Genomic DNA, 16613 nt, shown 5'->3' on the forward strand with positions numbered 1-16613 from the left:
GACCAGGGAACAAACCCACACCTCCACAGTGATCCAAGCTGCTACAGTCAGGTTCTTAATCCACTGCACCTCAGCAGAAACTCTTATCCACATGAACTTCAAAATCAACTTGCCTAGCTCCAGAAAAACAAATAATACCAAAAATGTGTTGATATTTTGATTTGGTTTTAAATTTATATGTTAACTTGAGAAGAATTAGCATCTTTAAAGTGTGGAGTTTGGGAGTTCCCGTCGTGGCGCAGTGGTTAACGCATCCGACTAGGAACCATGAGGTTGCAAGTTCGATCCCTGGCCTTGCTCAGTGGGTTAAGGATCCAGCGTTGCCATGAGCTGTGGTGTGGGTCACAGACGCAGCTCAGATCCCGAGTTGCTATGGCTCTGGTGTAGGCTGGCCGCTACAGCTCCTATTACACCCCTAGCCTGGGAACCTCCATATGCCACGAGAGCAGCCCTAGAAAAGGCCAAAAAAGACCCAAAAAAATAAAAATAAAAAAATAAAAAGTTGAGTTCATCCATCCAAGAATAAGAGATGGTTTTCTATTCATTCAAATCTACTTTTGGATTTCTCAGGTGCATTTTACAATTTCCTCATTATAGATTTTGCATATTTCTCATTATTTTTTATTTTATATCATGTCACTCACTAGTATATTGTGTACATGAAAATTCCTGACCTGTGTGTTCATTTTATCTTATTACTTTGCTGTATTACTTTATTTACATATTACTTTAGTAGTGTGTTAGTTTTAGTTTTAATATTCTAGTGTTCTCCATCTAAACATTCAGGTCATCTGTATATGGATGCTTCTGCCTTTGCATTTCTGATTCTCCTCATTGTTTTGTCTGATTGTTTTGCTCTTTTAACCAGTATTAAAATGTAGTAGTGGTAGTGGGCATCTTGTTCCTTGATTTTATGCTTACCTTCCTTTAATGGGAATGCTTATCACATCTCCTTGTTAAAGAAAATGCTAGATTTTACTTTTTTAAAAAAAAAATCAGGGAGTTCCCGTCATGGCACAGCAGAAACAAATCCAACTAGGAACCATGAGGTTGCGGGTTTGATCCCTGACCTTGCTTAATGGGTTAAGGATCCGGCGTTGCCATGACCTGTGGTGTAGGTCACAGATGCAGCTCAGACCTGCGTTGCTGTGGCTGTGGTGTAGGCCAGTGGCTGTAGCTACAATTGGACCCCTACCCTGGGAACCTCCATGTGCCACAGGTGCAGCCCTAAAAAGCAAAAAAAAAAAGCCACCGGGGAACTCCTGTGCTTTCTTTCTCAATCAGGTAAGCTAGAAGATTGTCTTAATTTTTTTTTGAGAACCACCATTGATCAACTCTATTATTTATTTTACATCTAATTACTTTCTGCTTTTATCTTTATTTCTGGAAAAGAAGCACTAAATGTCATAATTCACAGGACTCAATTAAATCAGCGATGGGAGAAATCATAATTTTTAAAAATACTTTATGTGAGAATTAAAACCAATGAATTATTCAACTCAAAAAAGAAAGTAAACAAAAAATGAAAGGCAATAAAGATAAAATCCCCAAAGTCAGATACTGACAGGATGGAAGCCAACTGCAATATCATTCTCCTGAGTTGGCTCCTGCATTTGGACTGCTGAGAGAGGATAAGATCCTGGAATAGTCCTTGGTTTCCTGGTCCCAAGTGCAGGGCGACAATCTCCTCTGGTGGCCCAGGCATTCTAACCAGAGACAGGACAGGGGTGTAGTTTCTCCACATGGATCTTTAAACACACTTTAACACTAGCAATCCATTATGCAGCATGAAGGGCAGCACTGGTGCAATTCAATCCAGCCAGTAATTACAACTCAGTGAGCTGTGCACCAAATGACCTGTACAGTTACTCTAGTTAATTTTATTAAAATTAATGCTAAAACATAATATGTAAAAGTTAACAGGGTTATATTAATCTCAGTAAGATAGTATGTGTACCAGTGTTTAGTATTTATTTCCTAAAATCTTACCTGCCATCTTCAGTTTCAATTATATTTGGCAGACATTAAGAGCTGACCAGGGAAAATATTTATAATAAATGAAAAGAGAGCATATATAAGTATATATATATAATAATCACTTAACTCTGTAAAAGAAAATATAAATACACCATATTTTATATACCAAAATATTTACAATGGTAGTAACGCCTTGAAGGCAAAAATCCCTGTCTTGCTCACCTTTGCAGTGCCATCTTATAGGAGAGTGCCTGGTACAAAGTGTTCCAGACATTCAGTTAAGTGTTTGCTGAAAAAAATGAAAGTGAATAATATATGTTCTCAGAAAAAGGGGTATCCAATCAATATATGAAATTTTAATATTTTTTATCTGAAACATACAAAAGCCTTGAGTCAATATCTAACTAAAGCTTTCTTATACAACTTCATTATTACAAAGTTTTAAGTCAAAGATCCAACTCTAAAAATATAGTCTCAAAAATCACATATCTACATATACTACTAAGACAAGTAAACTGTCTTAGGCTGTATCATCATCATCCACTGCAGCGTAAATGGCTTGATTCCTCCTCTTGATCTTCTTTCTTTGTTCAGGTTCATGTTCGTTACTCAGCCTCTTCAAGGGCACCTTTCCATCCCCCAACTCCAGAGGCTCACCAGAATTCCCCTCTTTGCCAACTGGGGAACCTGATGTATCATCAGAAGATACAATCATGGAACTTGGCAAGATCCTCACGTCAGAGAAGCTCGCAGAAAAGTCAGAAGCTTGGTCAGAAGGTTCTGCAGAAGGTGTGTTCATGTCACTGTGTGCACTTACAATACTATCTTCATAATCCTCTTCTTCATCTAACATTATCTCATCTGGATTAATCGAGGACAGGGCAGATGTGTCTGTGTTATATTCACTAGGGTCTTCTCCAGAGTCATTGCTCTCCACCGCATCCTGCCCTTCATAGTCACCACACAAGTGCTGTTCTTCCTTGGCCTTCTGAAGCCTGACATTAATGTCAGTGATGCCAAGTTGGGCACAAAATTCCGTTGTCTGAGGACTGATCCTATGAACCAACTGCATTTGTGTCTGTGGCTTGCTAGGGTCATAACAAGCAGCTGTTACACTAAAGTTACACGGAACTTTGAGGTCATGATTCAATTTTTCCATTACTTCGTTCATAGCTTCTTTTGTTGCACTGTAATCCCACCTATAAAAGTCCAAAACAATAGCTTTTTATATTTCATCAGCCTTGGACAATAAATGATGAGCTCTAACTATGGACTTCAGGTGTAAGGATAAAAAAATTAACCACATTTCAAAATTCCATTTAATAATATTATAATTAATTTAGCAAAGAGCCATTTTGAAATTAAAACACTTCTTAGAAAAAGCTGTCCATAACCCACACCCTAAAACAAGTTCTAATTATTTCAATGTGTGAACCAAATCTCTATTATATAGTTTGATGCACTTATACACTTATTTGGGTTGGTGTTCAGCAGTCCATTTTCTTGGATCTCTTAGATAGAAAACTTGCAATTTTCATACCAGTCAGTAAACTTAAATTGTTCTGATACTCATTTAACAATAATTACCTTGATTTAAAATAACAATAATACTAATAGCAATAATAATAAGGTGAAAGGGACAAAAATTATGCACACAATGGAGAGGGCAAATCCTAAAAAAGGTCAGACTTACCTTGTATGCAAGCCATTGTTTTCAGGCATATTCCATGGGCGCTCAGTCACATTAATAAGGTCATTAGTAGCCCTGAGAATAGCAAGCCATTCAGTATCATATTCCAAGTATTCAGGAGCACTGGGGTCATGTTCTATTTCTATTACCTACAGGAAGAAATTGTTGATTTTGAGAAACACATATCTATTTTTAATTTTTTAAGAATGTCAATATAACAATAACATTGTAAAGGAATTTAATTTAGTAGCTTAAAAACATTAACGTAGGAATTCCTATCGTGGCTCAGCAGTAACAAACCCAACTAGTATCCATGAGGTTGCAGGTTCAATCTCTGGCTCTGCTCAATGGGTTAAGAATCTGATGTGGCTATGGCTGTGGTGTAGGCCTGCAGCTGTAGCTCCAATTCAACCTCCCGCTTGGGAACTTCCATACGCTGTGGGTGCAGCCCTAAAAAAAAAAAAAGAAAAAAAAATTAATGTAGTAATGTAACCTAACATTCCCAAAGAAATCTCAGAGTATTCTCAGAACATATAAAGCACTGATAAATTCTGAAAGGAAAGTGAATCACAGGAAGAATGAAACTATATTGTAAAGTTACTTCATTTTTTCTTTTTACCTGAAGAAAGTCTCTGTGGGGCAAGCATTTGTCCAAGGCTAGAAATTTGGTTGCTTTGGCTGACTGTTCTTTATCCTTGGCCTAGACAATAGGAACCATAATTTAAGGAAGAATGTTAAGACATCACAGGCAATTCAGACACTAATAGGATGAAAATCTTTATTAGCCATACCCCTAAATGGTGTGTCAAACAAACAACTGTTACTTTTCCAAAGCAAGTTAGCTCGATACCCACTTGTGCAGCGAGGCACTTACACTCTCTGGGCTTCAATTTCCTTATAAGTCAAAGCAGAAAGTAATGGTGATAATGTATAACACACATACATCAAAGCATATAACACAAAGATTAAAGATAAGGTAACAGAAGAGCTTGAAAGTAAATTGGCAGAGTTAAAACTATACAACTTTTAGAATTCACAGGAGAACATTTCTATAACTTTGGCTTAGGCAGAGATTTCTTAGATATAACACCAAAGTAGATGTATATATCCATATGATGAAATACTGTTTAACAATAAAAATGAAATGCTGATACATGCTGCAACAGAAAAGAATCTCAAAAGCAAACACAAGAAGGCAACCAGATGCCAAAGATTATATATTTTATGATTCTATTTATATGAAATGTTCAGAAAAGACAAATCCATAGACAAAGAAGATTAGTGGTTGCCTGGGGCTGAAGGGGGGAAGAAAGATTGACAGCAAACAGGCACAAAGGATCTTCTGGGGTGATGGCAGCATTCTAGAACTCAACTCTATGACGTTTGCACAACTCTGGAAATTTACTAAAGATCACTGAGTTCTACACTTAAAACAGGTGAACTTTTTGATGTGGAAATTGTACCCCAATAAAGCTTTTTTTTTTTTTTTTAAGTGAACTGGTGGAAAGAAACATGGAGGAATCACAAACTTGAAGGTGACATTGGGAGAAGTAAAAAATGACTCACTGAAAACAGCAAGGCACAGGGAGGAAAAATGACAAGAAAGAAGCTATGGGGCTGCCTGCTGAGGGCCGGGTTTCAGTTCAGTGGTGCTGAGGGACTAAGAGAGGTGGGAGGCACAGAGGTCATAGGCAGATCTTGGAGCAGAAGGGGTTCTGGGGAAAGGTAATCTTCAGTCTTGGTAAAAGGGCTCAAACAGCACACTGAAGTCACAGGCTGAGGAGCCAAGAAAGATCAAACATATCCTTAATTCAGAGACACAAGTCTCTGAGGTTGACAACAAAAGACAGCGTGCGGAGTTCCCGTCGTGGCGCAGTGGTTAACGAATCCGACCAGGAACCATGAGGTTGTGGGTTCGGTCCCTGCCCTTGCTCAGTGGGTTAACGATCCGGTGCTGCCGTGAGCTGTGGTGTAGGTTGCAGACGCGGCTCGGATTCTGCGTTGCTGTGGCTCTGGCGTAGGCCGGTGGCTACAGCTCCAATTAGACCCCTAGCCTGGGAACCTCCATATGCCGCAGGAGCGGCCCAAGAAATAGCAACAACTACAACAACAACAAGACAAAAAGACAAAAAGGAAAAAAAAAAAAAAAAGAGAGCGTGGGGAAAATGTGGCAAATCAGATGCTTCTAAAAATCCATGAGCATCGTGAGCCCCAAGAGAGTAACACAGATGTGGGAAAGCTGAATGTCAGAAACAGAAGAGTTGGATGCTGGAAAAGGATATCCCATTGGCAACAGCCACAGGAAAATGGAAGGAGTAACCTTGCCTGCTTCTCCCAGTGAAGCTGGGGTGTAAGAATAAGCCTACAACAGAGGGTGCCTACATGAATGTTTTCAGACAGACCCTTCCAAGTGTGTGAGGAGCATCGCTTAAGAGCACCTCTCCCACAGAAAAGAGTTTGGTCAAGTAAGTGCAGGAAGCGCTACACACCCCATCCCCTGTCTCAGAGAAAGGCAATGCCCATCAGCACATTAAAGACTCAGAAATTCTAGAGGACTCTGAGAAGAAATCTCTAACTTTGTTAACACTTTCTCAATGTTTTCCCTATGGAATACTTTATGGGCAAGTCAGAATTCAGTCAGAATTAGAGGTGAAAGGAAGAACCACATATTTCCATAAAAGCCTAACTCTTAGGCATAGTTTTAGTTTCTACCTTCTGTCAAGCACCATCACCCATGCAGTTACCCAGGGAAAACTCTGGGGGTCACTCTAGACTCACTGTCCTCCCTCTGTCTCTAAATCCTGAAGATTCTGCTTCCAAAATCTCTTGGAACCTGCTGCATTCTCTGGGTCTCCACTGTGCCTCAGGTTAGAACCTCATCTTTTGCTTAAATAGCCTCCTCTGCCTCCTGTTTTAAATCACTCCAGTCCACACACAAAACTGCTGCCAGACTAATCTTTCTGAAATGAAACTGATTTCATCACACCCCAACTTCCCCCATAACCTTTTGGTTAAAACCCAAACTTCAGAGCAGGGCCCAGAAGGCAGCTATGGTCTTGTTCCAGCTTCATCTCTCTTGCCTGGGCCACAGGAACCAGCTGCAGCTCCCCCAAAAGCACTGCCCTCTCAGACCTCTAGCCTCTGCACACATTGGTCCCTCAACCTAGATCACCCTGATATCCGCTTCTTGCTGGCACCATCACTTCCTTTAGAAAACCTACTGTATCCCTTCATTTCTCTGTCCACATCTCCATCTCACCACGGCCTGGCTTAGGTTTTCCCACAGTTTCCTAGCACTTTCAGTCACAAAATGATTACGCTATTTTATAATTGCTTGCTCCTCCCTTCCCCCCATTGGATACTAAATTACTCATAAAGGGAAAGTTATCTTTGATTTCTCTCACTTTACACCCGTTGTGCCTAGCCCACAGATGTTCAGGAATGTTTGTTAAATCAAAGAAGAAACATTTTGTTTTCTACCTGATGCTGCATCAAGGCTGCAAACTTCACGTGAAGGTGCGCAGAAAACCAGTAAGTAGGTTTCAAGTGCTCTAAAAGCTCAGAAGCAGCGGGACTTCCCAATGTGTTATTTTCCACTTCTTGTCGGAAAAAAGATTTAGTCTTAAGAAGTTGCTTCTTATTTCCATAATGATATATACTTCTTGGCCAATCATGAGATAAGAATATGTCCATAGGCTGCTTCAGCTTTGACAGAAAAAGCGAGAAAGCTCTTAAAAAACAGATTCACCAAAAGCAATCCCTCCCTTCTCTATACTACCACACAACCATTTAGTCCCGGAGATCTCTAGATTCCTGTGTAATTCATTCTAAGGACACTCTTTAAGGAAGTCACAAATTTTGAGCTACTTCCTCATCTAGGCAAAGAGAAACAGCTTTCTCTCTGCCTCACAGATCGTCCTTATTTTCTGTTGTAAGGCAGGTCAAGAGAGATATACTTTGATTTGACTGCCAATCAGCTATGGTCTTAGCACTGGGTTTCTAAAATCTATAAGAACTATTTGTTTTTTCCCTTTTGGTAGAAAAACTACTGTTTTAAGATCCAAAGACACCAGATTTCATGAGTGTAATGTAAAAAATACAGTAAACCTAAAGATATTTTCCTTTTTTTTTTCCCCCTAATGGACTCATGTAGTACACACCAAAAGAAAAAAGAAAAAAAAAAAGCCGTCTCTGTTTACTACAAAAAAATGATATTAGAAGTATTTAAGGTAGCTGGTGTCTTCACAAGAACACAAAATATACACTTTCAAGCAATACAAAAAAAATACTTGTAAAGTTAAACTAAAATGATTTAAGCAACTGTTCAAGAAAATACAAAATGCAAGATAGATATGACTAACCACTGAAACGGGCAATGAGTGCTATGAAAATTCAGAGGAGGAGGATGACCTTAAACTAGAACGCTGGGTGGGAAGTGGTATCTAAGCTGGATCTCCAAGGACTGGTAGGATTTAAATGAATGAAAGGGAAAAGGCATTCCAGGTAAGACACTGTTAGGAAGCATCTCTATGCTCCCATTGAGGCTGTGTGTATGATGGGAAGGGCCTGAGTTCAGTCTGAAAGACTCTACCACTTAACAGTGTAGGAAATTTAGGCAGGTTACAGTACCCACCTGAGCCTTAGCCTCTCCACCTTCATGTAACAGAGTAATGCCTAGCTCACAGAATTTTTTTTTTCCTTTTGTTATCTCACAGAATTTGAGTGACAGTTATATGAACTATCACAGGTGAAAGCTGCATAGCTTAGTGTCAGGCATTTAATGGGTTCTCAAACAAAACCTGAGTTTCACCTACTCTCCAGCTAAGACAGTGTTTCACCTTCACAATTTTCCCATATCCTCTATCATCTTCACCTATTATTTATGTTCTATTTAAGTCATTATTTAAAATATTTAATATTTCCTTTAAAGTATCACTTTTCTTCCAATATATATTCTTTAAATGTATCCTAAGTAATAATATCTGAAGTCATGGATCAAATGATCAAAATACATTTGGGTACAGAGTTACTTTAACATTTTTCAAGTCTCCTGTAATGTCCTTTTTACATACCTGTTTTAATTTGTAGACTTCGATATTTCTCACATGATATATACTCCTTATTGTAGATGCATTATAAGGAGGGCACTCAAAATGACCTTAAATTGAAGAAGAGAAATAAACTATATTCAAATCAAATACTGCAAGTACAAATACATACATACATTTACCCAAAACTGACATTTTTCATCAATGCTTGGTTCTTAAAATTTGTATTTAAAAAATACTGCTCTCAGGAGTTCCCACTATGGTGTAGCAGGTTAAGGATTGGTCGTTGTCTCTGAGGGTTCAATCCCTGGCCCAGTGCAATGAGTTAAGGATCAAGCCTTGCAAAAGCTGTGGTGTAGGTCGTGGCTATGGCTCGGATTTGATCCCTGGCCCAGGAACTTCCATACGCTGTGGATGTGCCCCCCAAAAAATAAATAAATTTAAAAAACCCAAAAAAACAGTGTTCTCAAAATGTCAGTACTTTCTACTAATAAATGATCACAACCTATAAATCTAAATAACTGAGGGGCTTTTGATTTTTAAATTAAATTTAATTTTAGAATGCACTGTTTATTCACATAGTTTAAGATTTAAAAGATACCATTGGAAAGGTACAGTGTAAAAAGTGTTCCTCCTAGAGAGAGCAGTGAGTGCCGACGGCTGGCATGGGAACAGGGATTAAGTCTGGCACAAAACTTTTAGGGATGATAGAAATGTTCTAAATTTCTATGGTAGTTAAGCTGCATAACTCTATCAATTTACTAAAGTTACTGAATTGTAAACTTAAACGGCACATAAATTTTACCTCAATCAAGCTGCTAAAACAAGAGGAGGGGCTCTCCTATTCCTTCCCTTAACCAGTACTGTGCCTTGTTTGCTTGGTTTTTTTGTTTGTTTGTTTGTTTGTTTTTTCCACTTATTTTGGAGTTCTTATTAGTCACACAAAGAACTGCATCTTTTTCTCTTTTTTAATGATTTCATAGCATTATACTGTATATTAATATTATTCCATGATACATTTAACTAGTTCCTATCTTTTGCTAATACAAACAAGGCTGAAATAAATAAACTTGTTTATATTATTTTGCACTTATGGAATGTATCTGTATATAAATTCCTAGAAGTAGAACTCCTGAATCAGAAGTTTATAATTTCCACAGATATTATCAATTGTCTTCCAAGGAGTAGTTCCACTTTGCACCCACATCTGCCATGTAGGAGATGGCCTATTTTTGTAGACCCATGTCAATAGTCTAGAATCATGGAGAGCAGGGTGCCAGGGAATAGACTTGTGATTTAACAGTTACACTAAGGATATAAATTTTAGCTGCCAACTTAATTCATGAAATTAGGGGGGGCACACCCGCAGCATATAGAAATTCCCAGGCCAGGGTTCAAACCCCATGCCACAGCAGCAACCACACCAGATCCTCAGATCCTTAACCCACTGAGCCACCAAGAACTCCATGAAATGTAAAAATCTGCAACCCACATCACAGCTTACAGCAACGCCAGATCCTTAACCCATTGAGCAAGGCAAGAGATCGAACCTGCATCCTCATGGATGCTAGTCAGAGTCATTTCCACTGAGCCAAGAAGGGAAATCCCAAGCTATTTCTTTAACTTTAAACTCAAGATATAATCCACTTAGATAAAGTGTGGTATACTTAAACAATAGAATACTATTCACAAATGAAAATGAATAGATTAGAGTTACATGTATCAACATGGATTTTGAAATATTAAACAAAGAAGCAAGTTGCAGAAAGATATATATAAAATGATGCACTTATAGGAATGAAGTTTAAACATGTTATATGATACAGTTTAAAGTTATTACTCATATACACAATGGACTATTACTCAGCCATTAAAAGGAAAGAAATAATGGCATTTGCAGCAACATGGATGGACCTAGAAATTATCATGCTAAGTGATGTCAGTCAGACAATGAGACACCAACATCAAATGCTATCACTTACATGTGGAATCTAAAAAAAGGACACAATGAGCTTCTTTGCAGAACAGATACTGACTCACAGACTTTGAAAAACTTATGGTTTCCAAATGAGACAGGTTGTGGGGTAGGGGGATGTGCTGAGGGTTTGGGATGGAAATGCTATAAAATTTGGTTGTGATGATTGTTGTACAACTATAAATGTAATAAAATTCATTGTGTAATTAAAATAAATAAATAACTAAAAATAAAGTGATTACTGATATGGTAATAATATAAAATAATCAAGTGAATGATTAACACCAAATTCAGGATAGTGACTGCCTGGTAAGGTAAGGGAGGAGTAAAAGGAGAGAGATGGGATTGAAGACAGATAAACAAGGACCTTCAATTATATCTGTACTCTATTATTTCTTAAAAAATCAAAACTAAAAATGGGAACATACCAAATAAAACTAGATTGTGGATACACACAACATGTTCCATGTTCTCTACGTTTTCATATGTATAAAATATTTTATAAATTTAAAAATAACAGTGAAAAAGTCAAATTATATATTATGCTTACGTTACTCTGGGGCATGCAAGTTCTAAAGTTTAAAAACAATTCTCAGAATAACAATACTCACTTTGGTATACACCTGAAACTAATATAATACTGTAAATCAATTGTACTTCAATTTTTAAAAAGTAATGAAAGGTTTAAAAAAAAGAATAACAATACCTTTTCGATAGTCATGAGATTTAAAGATACCAGAGATTCCACCAATCCTCACACCTCGGTATTTTACCACACCTGCCAAACCTGAAAAATTACATAGTTAAACAAAATACGAGGCAAAAGCAATCTCTTTGCTAACAAACAGTTTAGGCCATGCAGTCCTAAAATTATTTGAAACTTAAGTATCATGATGAGGTTACTCTTTTACATAGAAATATGCCAACAATATATAAGGTGGATAGGGAGGGGAGGACTGGAAGCAGATCAGGCAAGAGACTGAGCAGAAAGGAAGGAACAAATGAAAGGAAGGGTGTGTGAAGAGAGAGACATACATACATAATTTGGTACCTAATGGAATATGGAAAGTATTTACAGGTGAAATAATCTGATGGCCAGGATTCACTTTAAAATATTCCTTTCACCTCTCCCACAAAAAAGTTTAGAGGGGAGGGGTTGAAATAAGGATGACAGAATGATAATAGTTATAGCTACAATTTAGGTACAGAGATTTATTATATCATTCTCTATTACTGTGTTTCCATTTATAATTTTATAATTTCCATTATAAAAAGTTTGGGGGGAAAAAATGGGAGTTCCTCTCTAATGGCTCAGCCGTGACGAACCCAACTAATATCCATGAGGAGGGGGTTCAATCCCTGGCCCCGCTCAGTGGGTTAAGGATCTGGCATTGCCTCAAGAAAGCCAATAAAGTTCCAGACCTGGCTGGGATCCAGTGTTGCTGTGGCTGTGGTGTAGGCCAGCAGCTGCAGCTCAAAATGACCTCTAGCCTGGTAACTTCCATATGTCTCAGGCTCAGCCCTAAAAAGACAAAACAAATGAACAAAAAAGTTTTTTTTTTAATTTAATAAAAAGAGTAGAAAAAAAATAAAGATACTGCAAATAGTATGTAAGGTCTTGCAGTTATAGTAAGTATTGCTAAACACACGGGATGATTCATGGACATATTTTCATGCTTACCTACTTAAATGAACTATTTTAATTAAAATTTCCTGATTAACTATTTAAATCAAGAGCCATTCCCAAAACACCAAACATCTCAAGATGTGGACCAAGTAGTTTACAATCTTGACATGTTCTTCCATCATCAAACCAAGAAATTACCCATGAACACATACCTAAATAATAAATGTTTGGGGCCACCCAGCCACCGTAAGGTAACTCCTGCAAATGATTTGAGGCTTCATGGTTCCCTCCGATGAAAACTGTGAGAACGGGGGCTTTTTTCTCTCCAGAGTAATACCTAGAATATAAGGGGAAAGTTGTCGATTTGCACAGCAGAAATTAGATATAAAAAAAAACAACTGGGCATGCCTATACAATTAAGCCTAGCAGAAAAGCAAAATAAGGTCAAAAAGAAAAACATCTGAGGTCATCATAAAAAGTTTTAAAGCTCTTTCTAAACGAACTGTCCATCCTTGTCCTTAAGAATGCAGAGCTGCCACCTTGGGTTTCAAGCCGATGAGGTCAAAAACTTTGTCAGCTCACTGTTGTAACCTTAGCTTCTAGAATGAAGACTAGCACATAGTAAGTGTCCAATAAAAACTCCGAAATAGTTAAATGAACTAGTCCTAGAGTCCTATCAAGCATAAAATAGATTAATCTGTCAATTTCTACCTCCAGGTTTTCCCCTGAGGCTGCAACCCCTTCTGAAACAAATAAAACAGATGAATGTGAAGAAGAAAAGTGACATTTACTAAGCGCCAGTTCCTGGAGACACAGCGTGAACAAAGACCAGAACGGAGAGACAGCTAGTCGGTGACAGACGGGATTCGAACCCAGCCCGGGTTCTCTGTCCAGCCCCGCGACACCCGAGGCCCAGGCCGCGTCCCTCACCTGTAGAAGGTCTGCATGTGGCGGTACTTGGGTGGCACGGCCATGCAGCGCAGGTCGGCCTCGTTGCGCACCGCCTGGAAGTCTCCGCAGCACAGCAGAAGATCTATCGGCCCGGGGCCGCGCCGCTCCGCCAACGCCAGCGTCTCATAGATCTTGTCCAGCTCGCCATGGCAGCAGCCGGCCACAGCCACCCGCATCCTGCCCGCCCAAGGCAGAAAGCGCTGCCCGCAAGCCCCCAAACCAGAGCTAGGCCAGGCAGAGCAGCGAAGTCCAGACCGATCGCTCAGCTCCCGCCAACCTTAACTGAGATGCCGCCTCCTGCAATCGAGTCTCCTGCAATATAATTCACTTCCGGCTTCCAAATCTCGCGAGAAAAGGACCGGGAAGGGCAAGACCAACACAGGGATTTCAGGGAGCTTTCAAATTGACTCAGGCTTCCCTGTCTTCGTGGCTCGCTCTTTGAATCCCAGCAATCTGACAGATGATAAAAATCAAAACCAGGATAGTCAAACGAACAAATAAAATCCCCGGAAATAGTTTAGTTTGATAAAATCAAACCAAACTTAGAACGAACTTCTCACGGCAAAGATGATTGCATGAAAGTGATTGGAAATTAAAAGATTTTTTAAAAGACACCCTAAAATAAAAATAAATTTAAAATAAAACTCAAAAGCTCACCGAGGATTTTGAAATTATCTCCCTGAAGAGCTTCTAAAATTATCAGGTTTTTTGTTTTGCTTTGTTTTTAAGGGGCCGGGCACTCTTCATTTTCCTACCAAGTAGTTGTTTGCATAACTAGATTGCAAGCGAGCTCAATGAAAGCAGATGAATGTCTCGAAACAGTCCAGGAGGAGAAAGGACCCAACTGACAATTGAAGTAGTGGCCAAGACAAAAAACAAAACACCTCTGAAAATTTAATCAAGAAAATAGTCTAATCATGACAATATAGAGACTAATAAATATATCTCAGCTCATTAGGGAAAAAAACTAGATAAAATAGACAATATTCTAGGAATAAAGACACCAAAGTTAATTCAACAATAAGCAGAAGATGTAAACAAAGCAATGCAATAAGAAGTCACTGGAATTAGCAACGAGATCCTGCTGTGTAACACTGGGAACTATGTCTAGTCACTTATGATGGAGCATGATAATGTGAGAAAATAGAATGTGTACATGTATGTGTAACTGGGTCACCATGCTGTACAATAGAAAAAAAAAACTGTATTGGGGAAATAATTTTTAAAATAAATAAATAAAAGCTAAAATAAAGTAAAATAAAAAGTTTTTAAAAAGTCACTGGAAAAGTTGTCAAAAACATAAATCCATGAGAGACATTGGGCCCAGAGTGATTTATGGGCAATTTTTTTCAAACTTACAATAGAGATATAATTTTCTTGATATCTAAATCAATCAAGAGGGCAAAAAAAAGGGGGAAATCTAATCTTTCCAATTATTTTTAATGTTTTATTTTCCTTATAAAATTTTTTGAAATATGTAAGATACTTTTTACAACATTCCTAATTTTAACTTCTTCCATTTGATTTTCAGTTTACAGAATCTTGAGTTCTCTTTTTCTGCATTTTTTTTCTCCATGTAAAAAAAAATTTTTTTTTTTTTTGGTCTTTTCTAGGGCCACACCCGAAGCATATGGAGGCTCCCAGGCTAGAGGTCTAATCAGAGCTGTAGTCACAGGCCTATGCCAGAGCCGAGCCATGTCTGCAACCTACACCACAGCTCATGGCGACGCCAGATCCTTAACTCTCTGAGCTAGGCCAGGGATGGAACCTTAAACCTCATGGTTCCTAGTCGGATTCGTTAACAACTGAGCCACGACAGGAACTCCCTCTCCATGTAAAAATTTTAATTAACTTAGTGTACCATGAACAAATTAAATCTTTTTTTGTATTTTTTAATTAATTATAGTTGATTCACAATGTTGTGCCAATTTCTGCTGTACAGCAAAGTAACTCAGTCAAACATATACATTTATTCTCTTTCTTATATTATCTTCCATCGTGATCTATCCCAAGATCCCAGATATAGTTCCCTGTGCTATACAGTAGGACCCCATTGCTTATCCAATCTAAATGTAAGAGTTTGTACCTACTAACCCCAAACTCCAAGTCTATGCCACTCTCCCTCTTGAGAATCACAAGTCTGTTGTCTGTGTCCTTGAGTCTGTTTCTGTTTTGTTTTGTTTGTTTCTTGCACTGGACTGGAGGCATATGGAGGTTCCCAGGCTAGGGGTCAAATCAGAGCTATAGCTGCTGACCTACACCACAGACACAGCAATGCAGGATCCAAGCCATGTCTGTGGCCTACACCACAGCTCATAGCAACACTGGATCCTTAACCCACTGAGCAAGGCCAGGGATGGAACCTGCATCCTCATGCTAGTAAGATTTGTTAACCACTGAGCCACAACAGGAACTCCTGTTCCTGTTTTGTAGATAGCTTTATTTGTGCCATCTTTTAGATTCCATATATGTGATATCATATGGTATTTGTCTTTTTCTTTCTGACTTACTTCACTTAATACCTCCCTGTTGCTGCAAATGGAATTATTTCATTTTTTTGGCTGAGTAGTATTCCATTGTATACATGTACCACATCTTCTTAATCCATTTGTCTGTAGATGGACATTTAGGTTGTTTCCATGTCTTGGTTATTCTGAATAGTGCTGTGATGAACATAGGGGTGGATGTATCTTTTTCAAGGAAAGTTTTGTCTGGATATATGTCCAAGAGTGGGATTGCTGGATCATATGGTAGTTCTATATTTAGTTTTCTGAGGTACCTCCATATTGTTTTCCATAGTGGTTGTACCAATTCACATTCCCACTAACAGTATAAGAGGATTCCCTTTTCTCCACACCCTCTCCAGGATTTATCATTTGTAGAGTTATTAATGATGGCCATTCTGACTGATGTGAGGTGGTACCAACACTGTAGTGGTGATTCACATTTCTCTAATAATTAATGATATTGAGCATTTTTTTCATGTACCTATTGACCATCCATATGTTTTAAGACAAATCAAATCTTACATGCACATTTGGTGCATTTTTTTTACATATGCAATCACCCATATCAAGATATTAAACATTTCTAGCGTTCCAAAATAGCTTTGTGCTTCCTCCCAAGCCCCTTCTCCCAAAAGAAAAACCGTTCTAACCTCTATCACCATAGATCAGTTTTGTTTTTAAACTTCATAGAAATTTCAGTATATATTATGTAATCTTTTGTGTCTGGCTTCTTTCACTTAATTTAATGCCTATGAGATTCATCCATGGATCTACTTAACTAAGCAGGACCCTACTGGGTCCTTCCCAGGATAGATTCCCCAGTCCTTGCACCACACAA

General features: G+C 38.4%; 1 protein-coding gene across 1 annotated transcript; it reads right to left on the reverse strand.

Annotated features, from left to right (window-relative positions):
• Nucleotides 1-1448: 1448 nt before the first annotated feature.
• DBR1 (debranching RNA lariats 1) lies at nt 1449-13600 on the reverse strand. Its single transcript, XM_047783084.1, has 8 exons — nt 13248-13600; nt 12530-12654; nt 11397-11477; nt 8740-8825; nt 7148-7372; nt 4287-4367; nt 3671-3816; nt 1449-3176 (listed from the first exon to the last, which is right to left on the reverse strand). Exons 1-8 carry the CDS (start codon nt 13442-13444, stop codon nt 2498-2500), a joined length of 1620 nt encoding a protein of 539 aa, XP_047639040.1. The 5' UTR covers nt 13445-13600; the 3' UTR covers nt 1449-2497.
• Between the last annotated feature and the right edge of the window lie 3013 nt (nt 13601-16613).

Source organism: Phacochoerus africanus, chromosome 1 (genome assembly GCF_016906955.1).
Source record: "Phacochoerus africanus isolate WHEZ1 chromosome 1, ROS_Pafr_v1, whole genome shotgun sequence".
NCBI lineage: Eukaryota > Metazoa > Chordata > Mammalia > Artiodactyla > Suidae > Phacochoerus > Phacochoerus africanus.